Source organism: Eublepharis macularius, chromosome 14 (assembly GCF_028583425.1).
Source record: "Eublepharis macularius isolate TG4126 chromosome 14, MPM_Emac_v1.0, whole genome shotgun sequence".
NCBI lineage: Eukaryota > Metazoa > Chordata > Lepidosauria > Squamata > Eublepharidae > Eublepharis > Eublepharis macularius.
In genome coordinates this window covers 2,317,213-2,339,736 of record NC_072803.1, presented here as the reverse complement: position 1 = coordinate 2,339,736, position 22,524 = coordinate 2,317,213, and the positions used below count along the sequence as shown (strand labels likewise).

General features: G+C 47.1%; 1 protein-coding gene across 10 annotated transcripts in view; it reads right to left on the bottom strand.

The window, feature by feature from the left end:
- The window catches only part of CADM1 (cell adhesion molecule 1), a 347,901-nt gene that overhangs the window by 61,463 nt on the left and 263,914 nt on the right, over nt 1-22,524 (bottom strand). For all 10 annotated transcript variants that reach the window (XM_054997487.1, XM_054997490.1, XM_054997488.1 and 7 more), the window contains 3 exons: nt 7,849-7,995; nt 6,695-6,847; nt 2,870-3,007 (listed from right to left, as the gene is read on the bottom strand). In XM_054997487.1, coding sequence (XP_054853462.1) covers nt 2,870-3,007; nt 6,695-6,847; nt 7,849-7,995 — 438 coding nt within the window. The remainder of the gene's footprint in view (nt 1-2,869; nt 3,008-6,694; nt 6,848-7,848; nt 7,996-22,524) is intronic.

The following is a 22,524-nucleotide window of genomic DNA, read 5'->3' as shown; positions in this document are numbered from 1 at the left end:
CAACATGCAGCACAGCGGGCTGAAACAGAGGATGCGGTAGCATTTCCTGCCCACCGGCGGGAGGTGGAAAGGAACAGCCGCCGAGGGCAGAGGGTTGCCTCTGTGTTGTTGGGAAGCACCAGCCGTTCACACAGCACTCCACGCCTGGAAGGGACCTGCTGCTCGGTCTACCCAGGAGCAGAATGCCCGCAACCAGGTGCCCTCGACAGAGTTGCTCCACATGCCAGAAGCACAGGTGGGCCCCCTAATATTGCCTCTGCTCTCTGTAATGACCGAACAGGGGACAGCTGAACGCGGAAAACGAGACCTTGGAAGCCACAACTGGCAGAGTCCTTGCCACGTATTTCAAGACAAAGGAGTGGCTGGCCCACAGGGGCAGTTCTGGGCCCTCGTTGGCTTTAGCATGGGAGGAGGCTCTTTGTACTCAGTGGCAATGCTGCAAACGGATCCAGCACTAAGCGAAGGAGGAGCGGATGTGGCTGGGGTGTGCCCACAACTCTTAAACACCAACATACAGGGGCAGATGAAGGCCTCTTTAGCCAGAACCTCTCTCTTCTCCTCGAGGGTGCAGGTGCATTATTTAGGGTCAAGCCAGGTATGTGCAATGAATTCATAATGGCCTTTATGCAAGAGGAGTTACTGCAGACCTCTAACAATTCCCAAAGAAGGGGGCAGAATACAAGAATGCAAAATAAATCGAAGGGAAAGATGGCCTCGCTTTGGCGGAGGGACTAATGGCAAAGTTTCCCAGCTCTGCCTTGACACTCTCCGGGCAACAAGGATTTCAGAGAAGGACTTCAGCTTCTATAAGCAGCCAGCTACTTGCAGCAATATGACACACAGCTATAACTAGAATTCAGTGTTTCAAGGTGGCTGGAATCCGACTGCTTGACAATAAGCTTTAGTGCCCCCTCCCCATGGGATCATGGACAAGGAAAGGATCATGGACAAGGAAAGGTATGCAAGGACCTAATAGGAGAAGTGGCTCAGAAAGAGCCCCCCACCCCCCTCCAAGCTAGGAGGAAAAAGCAACCGTAGCTGAGCTGACTGCTGTTTGTGGTGGAGAAAGGATATGGGCTACCCAAGAGGGCATGGAAGAGGCTGCCTTAGTTCTCCGCAAAAAATGCAGCCCTGCCAGTTATCAGAGATGTGACAGGCACAGAGGGGCTCAGTCCTTTTAAACTAGCTAAGCTGGTACGGAGAGTGGTGGCTGTGAAGAGCTGACGAGGACAGCAGTTTCTTGAGAGCCAGAACTTCTGAAGCAACAACCAACTGAAGGATTTTCACTCTCTCACAGTGAAATCAAGATGGGTAGCCAAGTTAGTCTGTCTGTGGCAGTAAAAAAGAGCAGGAGTTCAGTAGCAACTATAAGACTAACCAAATTTGTGGTAGGGTAGAAGATCTCATAAGTCATAGCTCACTTCTTCAGATACGAAAGCTCCTACCCTAGCACAAATTTGGTTAGTCTTATAGGCGCTTCATGGCAAGAATGAGCCACACCACACACACAATGGCACAACACAGGGACAAATTAGGCTCACCGGGCACCACAGAACCAGAGGGTGGAAGTAGCCTTCCCATTCCACAGATACGAACCAATTACGTATATATAGCTTGACCCAAAGTAATGCACATGGGAGAAAAAAGAGGGCAGCCGCTGGGTGGTTCTCAGCTTCCGCTACCCAACTAATATACGCTGGTCTGTGAGGCTTGCAGTCTTCTCCCACCCCAGCCATTTTGGCCTGCACAAGACCTAATGGACGAACGGGGCTGATCGGAATGGTGGGGGCAGCCAAACTGCCTGCAAAGGGAAAAAGCAAGGAGTCTTTGGCTCTTCCGGTGCAGAGCCCAATGCAGTGGGATCCATTCCTGTACACCCCCTCCTCCCCTAGCGGCTAAAATCATAGACTTTCACACGTCTTTACATGGCAGAAAATCCCCGGAACGCGGGCGTCTTCATGGCACGATTTCTGACGTCATCGCGCCATGATTCCATTTTCGTGGTGTGATGCTGTCAGAAATCACGCCATGAAGATGTCCTCGTTCTGTGAGTTTTGCATAATGTAAAGGCGGGTGAAACCGGCCACGGTGACCGACACCCAAAGGGGAAATGCAAGGTCCAGAAACCAATATTCAGCTCAGGAGGCTGAGCCCAAATTGTCAGCTTTACATACAAACACAGACACCATGTTCACAGTTTGGACTCGGACCCCATTCTGGACGCCTTGATGGCATCCCCAGCACAAAGGGGGCTTACAAGCAAAAGCAGGGATGCCAGCTGGTGCCTTCCTGGCTACGGAAAGAGCCTGGCCACAGGGATGCAGGGTCTGGAAACACATGCACGTTCTGGAAAGGACGCACTGTATGCGGAAGGCATTTGGAGATTTCCGCTCATTTACAATGTAGCTGCCAAGCTGGTAAACCAGATCTAAGCTGTTCCTGGCTGCCAGTTTGTTCCCCGGTTCAATTCAAACGGCTGTTTTTGACGTATCAAGTGCTAAGTTACTTGGGACCAGGATCTGTGAAGTATGGACCCACATGAAGCTGACCAATCCTTGAGAATGTTTGGGAAGCTCCAAATGCAGGGCCTTCTCTGGAGTGGAACCTCATTTGTGGAATCACCCTCCCCAGACATACGTATGGGGCCAATTTTGCGGTCAGTAAAGGCACCAGCTTAAGGCGATTGCATCCTGCTGCTTATTGGGCTCTGCTTCAACTGATCTTTCAGGCTTCGTTCGGATTACGGTCGTTTTCAGGACAATTTTTAACAGAAGTAGAAGAGCATTCTAAGCACAAGCAAAATTCTATCAGCAAAGCATCTAAGAAGCCACAGCCACACCATGAAGCGGACGGAGGAGGAGTGGGCTACCCTTTAGCTCCTTGCTGCCTTTGAACCACTTGATTGTCGTGGCCGGTCGGCTGGCCATGGCCGTGCAGTTCAGCTCAATCTCTTCTCCTTCCACCGCCGTGTCCTTCTGGATGTCAATTACCAAGTTACGTGGCGGGACTAAAAGAAAGCATCAAGAATGAGAGTCTCAGAGCGTGTTACGATGCTTGGCATCGGAGAACTGCTGGATGGACACGAATCTGCCCTTCGACATGGCCTGAATTAGGTCAGCTCTCCAGTTCCAGCAGGCTGGTGAACCCACCTGGGCGTATGCCCTTTCCCTGTCATGATTTATCCCAGGGGATGATACTCATACAGAAGGAACTGCACGTTAACTGCAGGTCTCCTTCAGCGCCCTGCCCTTTCCCTCCTTGAGAGCTTAAATCACCATTTCAAAACCAATTCCCAAAGCTTAAAAAAAAGAAAGATATTCAGGAGGTCAAACCAAAGAGCAGACCATCTCTCAACTTTAACCGGTTCTCTTTCCTGAGAGAATAAAACTGAGTAAGTCACGCGGGAAGACGTTTGACGCAAAGAACAAAACCCTGACTCACAGAGCAACTAATGTGGGTTTTCTCCCTCTCAGGCATGCATTTGGTAAACAGCCCTGTTGTTTTTGTGAAACTCAAAGCCAGCGTCCAGTAGCATCTGGACAGAAGGGCAAGAACTTGGAGCATGACCGCCAGATCACAAAAGTAAATATTACTTTTTTCAGTGGGGGGGTGGGAGGGGGAGAAGGGGCAAACATGCCAAAACACCAAAAACATCTTCCGCCTTATCTCGTAGCCTGATCCATCCATTTCTCCTTGGAAAGTCTCCTGTGCAGTCTCCTTCCTGGGCCCCCGGACAAAGGTACAGAAATGGGACGGGAAGGACTGCACCTTTCCGCTTTTATATTCGGCTATCATAGTGCTAGCAGATGTCTGGTGGCATCACACTTAACACGAATCTTTAAAACATTTAAATTGGTATTTTCAAAAGTGGGAACTTTTTTGTCTGCTGTGATTGTTCCGATTAAGCAGTTGGGTGACTCAAGTATGAATAACATTTTTTCCCCAATCTGATGAGGAAATGTGTATAAAATGTATCATGTACACGATCAAGGGAATTAGGTGAAACTTTTCACACTTCTGGTGTGAATGAGACCAACCTCACACATCCCAAAACGGTGTGCTGCGTGTACACATATGTGCGCAGACGGTGGGGGAGACAGAATGCATGACTAGATTAGCTAGACCAATCATGGTAACAAGTCCTCTGGAAGTCTCGTGTCATGCTCTTCCTCCCCCGTGGGCTCTGGATATCTCTACCCAAGAGAGGGAGTCTCACATACACACTTTGGCATCGCTTCTCCCTCCAGCGGCTCAAAGATGGCCGCGGCTTCCTGGCAGGTGGGGAGGGGGAGCAGAAACAGAGCTACACAACCGCACCCACTGAAATGCCTCTTCTGAAATGAATACATACCTAATTAAACTAAATATATCAATTGAGGCAGCGTCAGAAAAAGGGATAACACTCAGCAGTGCTAAGAAATAACTCTGGGAAGGTGAAGGCAGTCAATGAAATTCATGCTAAGGCTAATTTTAAACACTTTCCCCAACAAATATTAACACATCGAGACAGAATGGAATCTCATTAAATCGGGGTGGGGGAGAGGAGAATCCGTGCAGCTAATCAAGAAGAGCTCTTGGGGAGACGGTGCGTGTGGTTCAGGCACTCTTGCAACAAGGCCAGGCTTATCTGGCGCCAGGGCAACGAGGGGGTTTGCAGTTTGCGTTGGGCAGCCATGTTTGAGTAGGAGCGTAACACAGGCAGGAAGATTTTGGGTACTGCCTTGGAGAAAGAAGAAGGGCTTCTCTTTGGTAGGCCACATGACCCTGGTGGTGACAACAACATAAAAATGTTTTAGCCCTTCCCTAAGGCCTTAGAATCCTTTGTCCAGGAGGGGCTGAAGCAAAGTGGATGTCTATATGGACTGGGTTCTGCTCAGGTTCAATCCCCTCCACGGTGGCAGATGACAATCTTTAGATGGCTAAACTGAGTGGCGTCTTGCAGAATTCCTATCAGTCAAAGTATGCTGAATGAGGCCTGAGGGGGTCACCGATCTCTGATCTCCTGTAGTCTCCTCCACTCCTTTTCTTAAAGTACAGGGGACAGGAAAGGGGAGCACAGAGGCATGTGCTACAGGGACGGAGGGAGCTGGATATACTAACGAAGAGTCACAATGAGTACTTAAAAGACACCAAAATGTTCTTGGGCCAAATGTAACGGCATTCTTACCTCATTAGTTTAAAGCAATTTTCTATTGTTATAGTGGCTGTGTTAAAGCACGATGTGCTTAGATTTTAAGGGTTTCCCCCTCTTGCTGGGATGGGTGAGTCTATGTCTGTTTTTTTCCCCTTCCAGTTGCGAAGAAAATTTAATACAAACAATTCTGAAGAGACCCAAATTTAACGTCTAAAACTGGTAATTCTTCAGCAAAGAGTAATAATAATAATAACATTCAATTTATAATACCGCCCTTCAGGACAACTTAATGCCCACTCAGAGCGGTTTACAAAGTGTTATTATTACCCCACAACAATCACCCTGTGAGGTGGGTGGGGCTAAGAGAGCTCAAGAGAACTGTGACTCGCCCAAGGTCACCCAGCTGGCTTCAAGCAGAGGAGTGGGGAATCAAACCTGGCTCTCCAGATTAGAGTCCCGTGCTCTTAACCACTACACCAAACTGGCTGTACAGATTGAACAAAGGGTACTGAAGGGTACTGAAGGGGATGGACACAAGAGTTCATTTCACACAGGAGGACAAGATAGTGACGGACAACAAAGGTAAGAATGACCCCTTCTGCCTCCTGTTATTTATTTACTCTGGTCAAGGATTTGGGAACTGCATTAAATAATTGAGCATGCAGACAGATACTTTGCAAAATCTTCACTGTGTCAAGAGGCTGCGTATGTACTTCTCACTCGACTTCAAAACAGCACCAGAGACGGCAACAAAGAGGCTAATATATTACCCATCATACCCTTTATTGCTCTGTCTCAAAACTCCTAAGATAAACAGAGGCGTTCAGAATAAAGCAGCAAGGACAGCCAAGGGAGACAGTTTTATGTCTGGCCACTGAATATTCATACCCTAACTAACTGGCAAATATATTTAGCATGCATAATACAATCTGACAGACATTTGGCTTCCTAGAGGTGAGTTTTATTTGGGAGGTGGGAAGGGCACAGGGGCTCAGGGTGGACACTTTTAACGGCCATTTCCAGGGAAATGTTCAACCACGACACTCCCACCCCCTTTTAGGATTTCTGGTGCCAGCCCTCTTGCTCTTTCTTCTCCACATCCCAGTTTCAGAGGCGGAAGGCAAACCGCCAACAGTTTCCAACGTGGTTTGCAAAAAGGCCACACACAGTGCCCCAAACTCAAGAAGGCCTGAACAGCAAGAGCAGGCCAGAAACTCTCCTTAGAGCATTTTGAAAAGGGAGCTTGGACTGTACCGTGGGGCGATGCATGCTTTTGGGGAGTGTGTTGTGTGTTCATGTACACTTTTCCTAACACACTTCTGTGGATCATGGCCCCAAGTACTTTCACTATGTTTTTTACATATTCCAAGGTACAAAAGTATAAAGCAGAAGCTTCCGAACAAGGCATTTGGTGTCTCCAGCGAGAGGGATCGGGTCCAGCCCCTTTGCTGAACGTGGGATGGCTGTAAACGAGTTTCTGAAAATGTCCCATGACTTGCCTTCCCTTCCATTTTTTTACTAACCCATCCCAAAATAAAGACAGTTTGAGACTGCCCTCACCAAGCACCGTGATCGTCATGAAAATTTCCTGGGGGGGATCCGTGTAGAGTTGACAGAAGTACCTTCCTTCGTCCGAAATAGAGACATTTGTCAGCGACACTCTGAGTTCGCTGTTAGAGAAATTCACCAACTGAAACCTGCTGTCCTTCAAAGCTGTGGAACAAAGAGAAGATTAGGGACTCCGACACACAAAGCAGACACAATCTCCTCTCCAGAAAATGCAGACACCTGGAGATGGCAGCACCACTGAAAGGCCCCCCGCGACATTCCCTCTTATTCTAGCTCTTCATGCTACAATTTGGATTTAAACAATGGCCTACTCATCAGTCAAATATAAAGACGAACACATTCCTCTTACCAAGTGCTGACCCTTACTCCATCCCCACTACTCATCTTCCTTCTCCTCTTGCACAAAAAAGCAGCAGAAACACTCAAGTCAGTTGACAGCAACAATATAAAGGGCCTTAAATGGCTAGAAATCCCTCTATGAAGAGGGATTTAGCAAACGAGATGAATGAACTGGCAGGCGCTTAAGAGCACAACTCTAGAAGAAGCGTAAGATATATGGCCAGGCTGATTCAGAGAGAATTGCATCAGATTAGGACCCTGCTCCACTAGAGACGGACAGATGCATTCTGACCCCTCTCAACCCTTGTTTTCATTGTGCCTGGCCTGAGAGGTTGCAGGCCAATGAGAAGTTTTAAATGTGGGCCACAAATTCTGCCTGTGTGGACAGAGGCCATGGGGGGAAAGAAGCAGAGAGCCTCCGGCTGAGATTGTAGGCCAAGTCCCCGTCCTGTTGTTTTCAACACTTTGGGACTAGAACGGCTGGAGATTTTGCTGTGGGGTTCACGAAGGGCTGTCATGCACGTTTCAGCCCGCCAGCCAAAGACATCTCTGTACTCAACGTTGAACCTGCCCAATTATGCCCTACTGAATTTGTTTGAGTCAGCTGCTCAACTCCTCCAGTCAGTTCCTGGAGCACCCCAAGATGGATTTTTAAAAGGGACCACTGAGGCTTTCCATGAGTACCACTGCCTACCTACTCACAGAAGAGCTGATTAAACCCTTGCGGCATCTGACATTCCCTCACAAAGGAGGCTTCGGCAACCTATCACAACCTGCTACCAAACAACAGAAGGCCGGAAACTCACGCCTGAAGTCTCTGAAATAAATCGTCTGTCTGTTAGGATTCAGTAGCTGAATCACGGAATCGTCGTTGTTTTTAACTCTGCAACTGATGGTGGCGACGTCTCCCTCTACGACGGTCACGTCTTCTGTAAACAAATTCTGGCCGTCACCTTAATTGAAGGGGGAAAAGACACACAAGATGGATCAATCCACACTGGATGTTTTTATATTACACCACAAAGGACCAGCCAAGAGGAAAGTCCTCAATGAGCCCCGAAGGCAGACGATCCGTACCTTGGGAATCCAGGAAGAACATGTGCAAATGGAGCTCCAGAGCTCACAAACTAGAAGAGACTTTGCATACAGCTCTCAAGTTCCACGCTGACAAATAAATTGCCTTTTTGAACTGAAACAGACGCAGGTGTGAACCTCCACTCGTTCCCTAGCTGTGATGAGGAGCACCTCACCCCAGACAGCACCGGCCCCTTCCCCTGGCGGCTGTGCCCCTTCCCCGCCCCTGCTGCCCGGACTGCCCCAATGCAGAGCGACTGCCGCAGTTTAGTGAGCCACAAATATATCAAGTTTATTTAATATTAAAACATACACTGAATGTCTTCGCAAAAAGTGGATGCAAGGCAGTTCATGAGGCATAGCTAAACATAATTAAAATTAAAAGAAAAATCACCTATACACAAACTATAAAAAAACCCGACAGCTGAAAAAGCGCCAACAGAAAGAACAAAAGAATTCCAGCCCATCTACAGTCCCCGCAGGCAGCTGAGAGCCACTCTACTGAAGTTCCTTTCAAACAGCACCATCCGGTGCGCTCTTCTGAATGCCGCCAAGGAGGGAGCAGCTCTTACCTCTGCAGGCAGCCTGTTCCAGGGCACTGCCTGAGAATGCCACAGAAGGGATCGCTGCAGCAATCGCAACAAAGGCGGCATCGGCGGGAGGAGCAGAGTTTGCACAAGGAGGGCCAGCTGTGGGCCACAGAAGGCTTCCAAGGCCAAAAAGAGCCCCAGGGCAACGACCCGGAAACACGCCGCAGCCACATGACTAGTTTTTGAGGCTAGGCAAGATGCCGTGCTCTGAAACAGCGGAAGTCCCTGGATTGCTTTTCAGAGCTGCCTCGTACAAAGGGCACCGCAGCAATCCCGGCTCACTGCTGCCACATCAGCTGGCCTGAAAAATGGGGACAGCCTTTGTGTCAGACGTGGTGGGAATGAGGGGCTCATAGCTCCTGCTCCCACCTGCTTCTCCATCAGCCACGCCTGACCCTTGACTCTTGTGGCTCGTGCTGGCACCCCATCTGAAGTTCCCCACATCGCTCCTTCCAAACAATATGATTTGTTTGGGGTTGTCACGGAATCAAAACCAAATTGAAAGTGATAGATCCAGAGGAGTTGGCCGTGTTATTGTGTAGTCGTAAAATAGTAAAGAGTCCAGTAGCACCTTTAAGACTAACACACTTTAGTGTAGCCTAAGCTTTCAAGAACCACAGCTCTCTTTGTCAGATGCATCTGACGATACATCTAAGAGAGCTGTGGTTCTTGAAAGCTGACAATGTATCTGATGAAGAAAGCTGTGGTTCTTGAAAACTTATGCTACAGTAAAGTTGGTTAGTCTTAAAGATGCTACTGATCTCTTTACTATTTTATCTGAAAGTATCTACTAAACAATAAACGGGTCATAACGCCTCCCCAAAGTTACAGGCATTAACAGCTTTTCCTAGCTAAACTGTTCAGCTGTTTTTCTTTGGAAATAAGCCGCTGGAACACGTTTCTCGTCAGGCGATGCACATGTATTGGCTTGGCCCCAGAGAAGCACGAGCACGTGGGCAATGGATGCCTTTCTACCCCCTGCTTTCTGCTGCAGGCTTTTCTTCCCCCGAAAAGCTGTTCCTGAGGGTCAGTGCACCCTGTGAAGCTGAGTGAGATGTGGTGTGTGTGTGGGGGGGGGGGGAGGATGCGGAAACAAATGTGGGCAGAAGCGCCCACTGCTTGCATGAGAAACTCCTTACATAACTTACAAATCTAGAGCCAGCTGGCTGCAGCACCCTTACATAAGACCGCCGATAAAACAGCCTTACTCCCAATGAGAAGACGATTAGGCACGTTCCACGTAAGCGTATGCACGCAGCTACTACGCAACACGTGATACGCACGGCATGCAAAAGAGGGGCAGGGCAGCTGTTCTGCTCTGCGAAGGATGAGGCTGTTGGGACTCTCCTGCCACGCAAGCGGCCTGGTTTTCTGCCTTCCATCCATGCCACCTAGGACAGAGCTGCTCTTCTGCTGGAACTGTAAAATATACAGCTCTGGAAATCAATGTCGATTGTGTTAAAGCAGGGAGTGTTTACAAGCAGACACAGGCACATTTGGAATGACAGAATTAGTATTTACACGGGAGGCCACTAATATAACTAGAGAAGCTTTTAAAGGAAGCTGAGAAGAAAGAAAAAAGCCCCCCCGTCCCACAAATTTTGCTAAAAGTAGGAGATGCCTTTTCTGCAGACAGGGCCGTTCGGTACACAGCTGAAAGGTAATTTCATCTAGCTATAAAAACACAATTGCAATGCAGGATTGTGTGTGTGTGTGTGTGTGTGTGTGTGTGGAGGGGGGGGAAGTGGAGAACAAATTCTTCCTGTATCCTAGGAGCTAAAACAAGCGCTCATAAGAGCAGGAACATGTCCAGCCAAAATGACTCCTGCACCATATAAACCGAAGGTTTGAACTCCAATTAAAGAAGCAGCGGCAAAGCAGAACTGGGGCAAAGGAGCAAAGGCAGAGACCACCTGGGGCAGCACTCAGGGCTCAACATTTTCAAGCTGTTGGGTGGAGGGGGGCCGGGGGGGCCTGGCAGCACTCCCCCCCCCCAGTACTTGGGGCCACTTTCTCATTCAGCTGCCACATTCTCTGGGCCTCCTTCCTTTCATGATGGAACACAGGGCTTCATGCAAGTGCGTTTCTACATTGGGTATATTTTTATGCCAGCAATTTATTAAGGACCCAATTATGCTCTTCTAGGCCTTGTTTAAGCTGCGCTGGCTGCTAAGTACCTTGTTTACCTCCATGCCTCAAAGCTCCACACGGTCTGCTGCAAAAAGACAGCTCGTGTTAATTCTGACCAAATCGAAAAGCGTGTGTCCACAGTGGAGAGCCCAATATGGTCATTCACTTACATTTTTCAATTTGGGTCTGGGTGTGGGACGGAGTAGCACTGAATCAACAGAATTCTCCTCTTCTGGAGTAAGTATCTAACTACAAGCCACATCCAACAAGGTTAAAATCCCTGGTACAAAGGACTCCCCCACCCATCACTGCACAGCACTTCTAAATAACCAGGAGACTTGAGCCAAATGGAGCTCTGAATTCAGAGAAGGAAATATGGAGCTCCATTTCTGTAGAGCAACCAATTAAGTATCTGCAACTACTGCCAACATTGGCAATTTTTTCAAAATTATCTATGCACTTAAGCCACCTCAAATCCATCCTAAAAAAGGCATAGAAGATACAACATTTTTTTTTTAAAAAATGTGCCACAGTATGGCAGCTGGTAAGAGATTTAGAATGTTTTTACCCCACTTCTCCAAAACTACATTGAAACCACTGCAGCTTGACAAAAACTACATAGATCAATCTCCATAACCTGGTACAATATCTTTACGGAAAGCCCGTGAGTAGATCAGCCCCAAAAAAGTTTGTTGAAAGAGAAGTAATTTGCATAGCTTGCGAAAGCTGACCAAAGAGGGAATTGTGCCCATTTCTTTGGGCCCATCACTATTGAAGGTGGTGGCCATCATTGAGAAAGCTGTAGATTGAACGGAGGGCAGCCAAACGTCACGTTGAGAAGGAATCAAAACAAAACCTTGAATTGTGCCCGCCGGAAATAAACTGTTGTAAAATTGGGAGTAGATATGTCTCAAAAGTTGTCTAAAGAGAATCACTTTGACATCATGGAATGTGAAAACGGCATGCACGTGCTGAAGGCTTTGACCTGGGTTGCACTAAAGAACCAAGATAGTACAGCCGCAGACAAAGATTTCTTCCCCTTCAGTCTATTCCAGAAGACTCCCTGCTTTGACATAGTCAATTTGGCCTCCTAGAGACACACCACAGTAACACTGAGGCTAGACGACTGTGATGCACTCTGCACAGGTCTCCCCTTTAAGTTAATGGGAAGACTTGACTTGCTGCAGAACACTTCCATTTGGGTGGTGCATGCATATATTACTCCCATTCTGCAATCACTCCATTGGCTGCCCAGGAGTTACAGAGGTCATTCAAGGTCTTGGCTAGCACATATAAAGCCTTCATGGCCTTGGTCCTTCATATCTACAGGACCACCTCCTCCCTCCATGGCATCTTTGCTCATCTCAACAGGGCCTTCTGCAGGTAAACACTCTGCAAATAGGCAAAATCAACACTTGCCCGTACATGCGCATTCTCTGTTGTGGCCCCACCTTATGGAACAGCCTGCCTCATGGGGTAAGGAGGGCTCCCAGCTTTCCTGGCTTTCCACAAACTATGTGCAACTGGATTATTCAAGAAGCTTTTTTACAGAGGGAGGGGAGCTGTACTGTAATGAAATGATGCAAAGAGATACTTGGTAAAGGGACAGGGACTGTGGACTGTACTACTTTGCACCTATGGAGTAGTTGAGCCTGCTGGTGTGGGAAGGGTGGAATACAAATCGAATAAAATAAATAAATAAAATGTCTGCATTGTTTAATGTGTCATGTTGAATTGCTTATGTTTTTGTTTCTGCATTGTTTCAGTTTCAAATTTCTGCTCTCCATACCCAATCGCATTGTTTTTTTTGAATGTTTGATCGTATTGACCTATGCTGTGTAATCTGCCTTGAGTCTCAATGAGAAAGGCAGACTATAAATAATATAATTAGAATAAAATGGTCACCTCAGTCAACTTCTGCATAAGCTGCAGTATCCAAGGTACCTTCAAGGGCAGCTCCACAGAGAAAGCAGTACAATAACTCAGTCTGGGGGCGACAGAAGCACGGGTCAGTGTGGCCAGAATAAGGCTCTGACGATGCATCTGACGAAGAGAGCTGTGGTTCTCAAAAGCTTATGCTACAATAAAGTTGGTTAGTCTTAAAGGTGCTACTGGACTCCTTACTACAGGATAGATTTTTTCTATGTCAAAACTGGAAGCACATCCCACTCTTACATTGCAAACATTTCAAGTGCATTTTGTTGATTATCTCCTGGAAAAAGAAGCAGGAATCCTTCTTGCCGTTGCAGGACAGCTGAGTTATATCACCTCCCAGGCATCTTGCTGTCCCAGGAGTGAAATCCGGGATGGAATTGTACTTACTGGACCACAAAGATGCTTCTGGAATTCCCCTGCACCTATCAACTGTGGCATGGCTGTACCACAGCAACCAGGCGCATTTGTACTTCCTATTCCCATGAGGATGTCAATGGCTCATATATAGTTGGAGGAGGAACGGTATCAATATAACATGGGGCACTCCTCATAAGAACGACATAGAATGGTGGATGAATCCAGAAGGGCAAGCTCAATTCTTCGAGGTGTAACCCAGACCTTCTCACGGCCTGCTGACACAGACGTCGCAATTTTACTGAGGATTGACTAGTGTACCATTAGCATCAAAGCAAAACAAAATTCTCAAGTGCAGGGAGCTGAAATTAACTCCACTGGCAGCAGGCAGGCACCGAGGAGGACAATGCAGAGCACTGGGTTTCACAAAAAACACATTTGCCTAAAAGAGGACCGTGCCCCACCTCCCCCAAGCTTGATCTGACGGCACATAATTTTCAGAGGCCAGGTTCTTCTTACCGCATTTAAATCAGAAGGTGATGCTGTGAACATCCAAAGGCCCAAAACAAAAGGAAACCTTCCGTTCAGTTACTCTCTGTGAGCCAGGTAACGTTTTAACAGCCAGAAGTCCTCAAATCCCCCTTTTCCATCCCATTTAATGAAGTGACGCCAGTGTGTGAAACAGCAATATCTAGGTTAAAGTATTAAATGGTAGGGGGGGGATGGAGTAAAGAGCAGCTCTGCCTTCTCCATTCCAGCTACTGGTGCTTGTAACCTTCTGAAATTTATGTAATGCCCGAACTGTGTGTCAAAAGGCACCACCAGCAAGTTTTGACTTGAAAGGCGCTTCTGCAGTTGGGAGTCAGGGAATAGAGATGCGTGTTCAAGGCAACGATGGAACTGAAACAAGACGGAAAGAGGCTGAAGGGTCCCCGGTGCCCTCTCTGCCAAGCTCTGGCTGCTCTCCAGACCCCAACATACAGAGGGAATGGACCAAGGGAGCAAAGGAGTTAGCAGTGGATAGGGTTAATGGCGCTGGGTGTACTAAAGAGGGCGGGAAGATGTCCAGAAAGACGCCGGTGGAAAACTCACACAGATACGGCATGCTACAGATCCCACTGCAGACCTATGAAGCGGCAGTGATAGCAACAAAGCAACGCTATTTCTCTGCAACCACTGCGTCTACCAGTTCATGGACATCCCAACGGTTTCAAGTCTCTCAACACCTTCTGACTACTAAATCTGAACCTCTGCCGCCTCAAAAACAGACAATTAGCTGAAACACCTTTGCAAAGTTCTTTGCTGACAAAATAGCACACATATTCTCTCGACTGGATGCTGGCTGTAATTCAAGTGAGATGGAAGAAATGCTTAACACACTGTTGGGCCTGCTTATTTTGACCCAGTTACAGCGATGGATACAGACGGGATCCTGACATTTGTGAAGGCCACCACTTGTGCTCTGGATCCTTGCCCATCTTGGTTATGAAAATCATGTAAAAACCACATAAATGAGCCCTTGATGTCTACCATCAGGGCTTTTTTTCAGCTGGAACGCGGTGGAACGGAGTTCTGGAACCTCTTGAAAATGGTCACATGGCTGGTGGCCCCGCCCCCTGATCTCCAGACAGAGGGGAGTTTAGATTGCCCTACGCGCCACTCAGCGGCCGTAGGGCAATCTCCCCTCCCCTCTGTCTGGAGATCAGGGGGCGGGGCCACCAGCCATGTGACCATCTTCACTGAGGGCAAGCCACTGAGTTCCACCACCTCTTTTTCCAGAAAAAAGCCCTGTCTACCATTAATCAGTCACTAACTCAAGGCGCCTTCCTCCAGCCACTCAAAAAAGCAGTTATCTACCCACTGCTTGAAAAACAATCCCTGATATGGCCATTTGTTTTAAATAAAAGTTAAAAGACAGAACAAGAGAAAGAAAGTGGAATATAACACGAAGACAACTACAAAGGGCCAAGAATGGCCTACAAATCAACCCACAAAGTAAAAACAGTAAAAAAAAATAACAGGCATATTATTAATCCATTCCAGTTTTTCGTCTACAACACTTCCCTCTTTATTATCTGACGTGGCCAATTATTACTAAACCTCTAATCAGCCCTTTAGAGGCAAAGGGTTGAGAGAGCAGCAGCTGACCAACTTCAGGTCTTCTTGGCTCTCTCTTGCACTCTGGGCCCTTTTCAGTCTGTTAGGCCCTTCATGGCCTTGGTCACTCGTATCTATGGGGCTGCCCCCCCAGCTAACTATACACACCCATTCTTTGTAGTGACCCCCACCTTGTGGAATGGTCAGAAAAGCTCCTGTTGTGCGGTCATTCCACAAACTGTAAAACCAAGTTATTCAGGAGGGCCTTTTACAGAGGGAATAGAGCTGTGCTGTAGGGAAACGGTTCAAAGAGATGCTCTGATAAAGGGATAGAGCCAGTAAGCTATACTACTATGCATTGTCTGTTACAGTAAATATGTCCCTCCTAGTTTGTTTCCACATCATTTGATATGTTATGTCACGTTGCTTGTGCTGGTTTCAGTTCTGTATCAGATTTCTGCAATCTACATTCTATTGCCTTGTTTATTGAATGTCGCTGCTGTTGATCATATCGAATTACACTGTGAAATCCACCTGGCGTCTCAGTGAGAAAGGCGGACTATCAATAAATGAATACGTAAACCAACAACACTGAGACCTGGTGCCGTGTATTAGGGTTACAGTGGAACTTGGGAGATCTCAGTTCAAGTCTCGACGCAAGCCCAACGCTCCCTGAGTGACCCTCGGCCAGCCACACTCATTCTGCCTAGCCCACATCACAGTTTTTCTGCGAGAATGAAATGGAGGAGGAAGCAGACACACATACTGCACTGAAAACAGAAACAGAAAAAAAATTAGATGTATTTGAGCTCTTTGAACACAGAAAAAAGAGGGAACATCTAAGCATCTTGCCTGGGAAGGAAACTGGTTTTCTAGACTTTTGGCTTCAGGTGGCCCAACAGACCACGTTCTTGTCCAACCTACCCAAAGGTCCACACACCATCTTCTGGGCACTTATTCCACAATTAGGCTATTTTCGTCAACTTTGCCAAAAAGGCTAAGTAGCTTGGGAGGGGGGCGATAATGTACCACGTGCATCCTTTCACAATACTCTTTGGGCCGGGACAACACAATCAAAAAGGAAAGGCTTTTATCATTGTAGTTTATAAGTCTCAAATTCAGTCAACACTGGGATGTGGTGAGCTCAAACCATTAACAAACATTGAGCAACTCCTGTTCGAACTCTGCATTAGACTAACCTCCCTCCGCCAACCACCACACCCAAGTGTCTATCACCACTTCGGCAAGGCAGCACAACTATTAGACGGAAGCTAGAATGGTCCCGATCAGATCACTTCCTGCCATGTTTTTATTAACCAGTGGCACTTCACGCCATAGGATTCTGAGCATGAAAACAGGTCTGATGGTGGCTATTAACCTAGGTAATGAAGAATGGACGCTCGTGTTCCAGGTCTTGCAGGGATTTCTAGAAGGTTCTGTATCTGGTCTGCAAAGACACATCTCCAAATGTGTGACTGCACAGAATCCATGAAGAACCATGACTCTGTCGAGAAGAGCGCAGGGATAATATCCTGATGCGGGGAACAAGGCAAGCGACTGTCCTCACCATATGCAACTCTTGTATCTGCTTTGTCACGGCATGGCACCCACTTCTACTCACGGCCCAGAACACAAGCTGACCGATACTTGCTCCAAGGAGCTCACAGCCTAAAAAATGATAGGGGGGCAGCAGAGATTTAATTTAATTTAATTTATTCAATTTATACTCCACCCTCCCCACACCAGCGGGCTCAGGGCGGATCACAACAAGGCGTAAAACACAATTCAAACCAAGGGAAGACGAAAATCTGTTCTGGTTACAGTTGACTTGGGCTTCGTTTCAGTAGAGGATGAAGGCTAAAGGGTTGTGTCTAGAAAGATCAGCCGAGGGCCAAAGACAGATCTCTGGGAGATCCCAAAGGAGAGAGGGGAGCAAAGGCAGAGCACCTCCACCCCATGAACCAGGGTTGCCAGCCTCCAGGTGGTGGCTGGAGATCTCCTGGAATTACAACTGACCTCCCGCTGACAGAGATTAGTTCACCTGGAGAAAAGGGCTGCTTTGGAGGGTGGACTTTATACCATGCTGAGGTCCCTTCCCTCCCCAAACACTGCACTCTCCAGGCTTCACCCCCCAAATCTCCAGGTATTTTCCAACCTGGAGGGTGGCACCCCTACCATGAACACATGGAATGAATAGGCCAACCAAGGACCAAGTTAGGGAAGCCTCAGATGTGAAGGGACTAGGGTTGCCAGCTCCAACTTGGGAAATTCCTGGAGATCTGGGGGGTAAAACCTGGAGAAACCTGGAGAAAGTGGGGTTCGGGGAGGGAAAGGACCTTGGCATGGCATAATTCCATAGAGTCCACCCCCCCAAGTAGCCATTTTCTCCAGGTGAACTGATCTCTGTGGCCTGGAGACCAGTTGTAATTCTGGGAGATCTCCAGCCACTACCTGGAGGCTGGCAGCCCTAGAAGGGACTCAAGCCGGAAAGAGTGACCAGCTGCACCTAAGGCAGCAGAGAAGTCATGACCGGTGAGGAAAGACCTTCAGTCTGGTGTTGAGTTCAGATTGTGGGGCATCAAGAGGGGAGCTAGGAGACAGCTGAGAGAGCAGGCAGATACAGCACGTGTTGCGGACCGGAGGCAAAGGGTTTGGGCTGGTTGCTGGAAAGGGAAGATGGCAGGGGGGGGGGATTTTATTTGTTCCCAAAGAGGAAATCCTGCAGAAGCCCCAGAGCTATTCTTGTGGAAGGTCGATGCCTGCCCTGTCTGTCTCTCTGTGCGGGGGTCATGTGGCAAAATGCCGACTACTGTAAAGAAAAGTCTGTAGGAAATATTTCCCCTATTTTTCAATAAACATAATGTTCATGATAAATTAAGCAAGTCGTTAAGACTTTATTTCCATCTCAGCAATTATCAGCATATTCTTAACATTTACTTTAAGACAATCCTCTCTTTCAATTCATTAAGCTCATTCCCCCATTTACCAACTTTTATATCAAATCAAAATCCTATTTAAATTAATAAGAATTATGAGGAAAGTAATTTAGAAATAAATGATCTGAGGTTCAAACCACTGAAGCCTTTGATTACGAAATAGAGTTACCATTCAGACTAGCCGGAAGATTTCCTTGGGAGCCTGGCAACAAGAGCTCTGGAATCACACGGGGGCCCATGCTGGCCGGGGCGGGGGGGGGGGGGGGCGGGGGGCGTTCTAGATGTTCGGCTAACAGATCTCAACATGGATATTCATGCTGTCTGTTTTTTCAAAAAAAAGGGCAGAATATATCAGACTATCCCGTTCTTCATCTCATTTGGAGTATCATATTCGAACTCACAGTAGTTTCCAGACAAAAATTAAAAATGATTCAATTACAATAGACCATTAAGAACTAGAAAGGAAAAAAGATGTCATTGCCATCAGCAGTCTTTCCTGAAGGAAGACTGAACCTTATGAAGAAAATATTTAAATGGCAGTAAATAATATTGTCAACTAGGCTAGATCTCCACTTAATGTTTCTGACAGGACCGCAATACAACGCAATCAGAAGAAAAGCTGCAAAGAGCCATTTTTCTGAAGCTCCAAGGCGTTGCGGGATGTGAAGACACCGATGAACTCCGGCCTTTGCCGCAGCTCCAAATCTGCAGCAGATACTCAAGATACCTGGAGAATGAGTTGAAAATAAAAGAACTAGATTCTGAAAGTCCTATATGCTTCCTCTTTGGTGTAGTGGTTAAGAGTGGCAGGACTCTAGTCTGGAGAGCCGGGTTTGATTCCCCACTCCTCCGCTTGAAGCCAGCTGGGTGACCTTGGGTCAGTCACAGCTCCCTCAGAGCTCTCTCAGCCCCACCTACCTCACAGGGCGTTTGTTGTTGTGGGGATAATAATAACATACTTTGTAAACCACTCTGTTAACTTGTCCTGAAAGGTGGTATATAAATAAAATATTACTGTTATTACTGTTATTGTTGTTGCTGTTGTTTGTTGTTATTTTCACCACAGCAGAATTTGGCCTGCCTCCCGAAATCCAGACACTTTTCCTTCAGGTCAAATTTCTGCAGTGGGCTTGTTCAGACAACTGCCCCCCACCCCAAAAAGACAGTTTTAATAAGTTTTCAGGGACATTTTAGCATTCTAGCTAACACGGAGCCTTAGTGGTTTTAGGTTCCTGACAAATTAAGTGTCTTGAGGGACAAAAAGCTCCTCTAGGCCAGATGCGGCCTCCGAAGTGCAACTGCTGCCCACTGACCGACCTGCTATCTGGCTTGCTTGGTGGCCCCAGCGGCCACCCTGTCGTCTCCACAGTTCTGGTCCTTACACCTTTTCACTAGCCCAAGTTTGCAAATCCTGACCCCGCCCAGCCAGCAAACGCGGGCAAAAGTGAGGAGCAGAAGATATCTTGGTGAATGAGTTGTCATCTCTGGAGAATTATGACAAACTTGTAAAAGAAGTAAAGGGGTGAGGGAGAGAAGAGTTGAAATGTTTCTGATTGATATTCACGATGCACAGATTTTCCCTCAATTAAAGTTAATTACCCATAAATGGAACACATAATAATCTGTGTGCTGCCTGCTTCTCTTTTTTTTATTAATAATCTGCTATTGTGATGTTTAATGTTAAGTTAGAATCCTATCTACCAAGCTTAGATATTCACTATATGGGCTTTCTGATTAGTTTTAAATTCCAAAAGCTTTTTAACTATGCAGTTTAAATATGTAAGCCACATAATAGAGCATAATCGCTCCTTTGGAATCATTAGAACACATAGTAAATACGATACAGCATGACAATAGTTTAAATACACACTCAGATGATAGCTTTGTAACAAGTGGATACTTTGCATTCTATCAGCTAAATGGGCACTTGCATATAGATCATAATAATATCTCCTTGACAACAATTAAGGTCTATTGTCTCAATTTATTGGCTCAGGAATTCTCTTGGTTGGTTTGGTGCAGGAAACAAAAGCAACAAAATAATACAAAATAAAGAAGATGTTAAAATAAATGCTGGAAGCAGCCAAACCCAGGGAAATTCAGTGTTGCTGAAGTGCCACTCACCCATTTTTCTTCTTCCTCTTCTACGCCCCCTGTTGGGTGGGCACAGCCCACTGGAAGGCCCTTTTTGCAGGGCCCTGATTCATTTCAATGCCGTCTGCTGGCAGACAGAGTTTGTTGTGCCGCTAAGCATCCAACAACTTGACATTCCGATGGATTTCAATTCCGCCCTCGAGTGCTACCAATGGAAGCACTAACAAATAAATGGAATTCGTTTTGGCTTCACCGATGCCCAAATCTGTTTCAATTTATCCGTTTTATTTATTTTATTTACTTCCTTTATAGCGCATCCTTTGCGCTGAGATTGAAGGCTGATTGGTGGCGATGGGAAAGTGCCATCAAACTGCAGCAAACTTATGGCCGCCCCTCATGGGTGCTGCAGGCAAGAGATGTTCCGAGGGGATTTGCCTCTGCGTAGCAACCCTGCGTAGCAACCCTGGACTTCCTTGGACACCCCTCCAAGTACTGAGCAGGGTTGACCCAGCTTAGCTTCTGAGACTGAGCTAGCCTGGGCCATTGAGGTGAGGGCCAAGGCGGATTACAAAACACAAAACACAGTTTGATCAAAACACAAAGCCTCCTGATAATCAAGGCAGTACGATTAGGACTACCCGTCAGGTTAGGATACATCTGGGCAGGGCTTTTTTTTCAGCTGGAACGCGGTGGAACGGAGTTCTGGAACCTCTTGAAAATGGTCACATGGCTGGTGGCCCCGCCCCCTGATCTCCAGACAGAGGGGAGTTGAGATTGCCCTCCGCGCCGCTCCAGTGGCGCGGAGGGCAATCTCAACTCCCCTCTGTCTGGAGATCAGGGGGCGGGGCCACCAGCCATGTGACCATTTTCTCCGAGGGTAACCCACTGAGTTCCACCACCACTTTTCCCAGAAAAAAAGCCCTGCATCTGGGATGCTGAACAGTATCCTGTAGTGTTCAAGGGTGGCAGGTTTCATGCTTGAAGGATCTACTTCTTTGTTTGCCAAAGCTCTGGGTTCCACCAGTAGGAACCAGTAACAAAATGGCTCCTTCCAGGGGGACCAGCCCATCACAACGGTCTGCTGTACACACGAGTCATAACACTGGAGTATCTGCCCCCATACATACAAACACCTGAGTTATTAAGTACCAGGGACTCCCAACACAAAGTCTGCACAAAGACCTAGCTTCAGGCAAAAGAGGAATATTGAGCGGAGGGTGGGCCTTCCTTATTCACTATTTTACACAACAGTTTATATGAGCATTCTTAAGTATGACTTTTCTACAAAGGGGAGGGGGTCAGGGAGGTCCACCGCTCCCCTTAGTAGTGGGGCCCAGCCCTTGTGAAGATAGGAACACCCTGGAAAACAGGATGGGGGAGGAGCCCAGGCCACTCCTGAGAGAAACACTGAGGCCAAAGGGCTCTGCCCAACGTCCACCTTTCAGAATAAGGCAGTGCAAAGAAACTCTTCCAATAGTTGTTCTTCAAGTGAACAAACAGGTTTGTTTTTCTCTGCACAAACTGCAGCCACCGGAAGCTGGTGGTGCAGAGATAGGCAGGTGGAGCTGGTCTGTTCTGATCCTGCACCTAACGTGCAAGAATGCCCCAAGAAAGCAGAACTGAACGGGCAGACGGCTCACATATTTTAGTCTATTTTATGCAGTTTTACTGAGAGACGTTTCAATTTCAACATAAAAAAGGTATTTTTCGAGCCAAGAAAAATGGTGAGGACACGTTTAGAAGCTTAATTATCCCATCAAATGCTGAACAGCACAGTTCTGAATACTTTGTAAGTATTCCTTCTACGTTCTTTGAGCCGTGGGAATTCCGTTCCAATTTAATCCCATTAACTTCCAAAAAACAGCCCAACGTATTCTAAAGCTCTACTCAGTAAAACTATGCCGTTTACGTTCCAGAAAGCACTAATCATTAAATGAAATGAATTAATGTAAATTACTGTCTAATGTAATATAGTGGCTACATTTTTAAAATCCCATGTATTTTTCCAACTGGGCGTATTATGCTTGAGATGGACTGCACGCTCGACTCGTTTGAGAAATCGAAGAAACTAGAAATGGAGCCGCAAGCAGTCCGTTGCCCCTCTTTAGGGCTGTGGGGAACTGGGGGCACTCCGTGCACCAACTGCGGTTTGAATCTATTCAGCTTCGACTCCTTTCAGCAGAACTAGGAGAGGAGAACAGTTCAGAGAGCTACCACCAGGGGGTGATGAGTCTGCACAGTACAAGAGGATTCTCGGAGCACCTTTCATTTC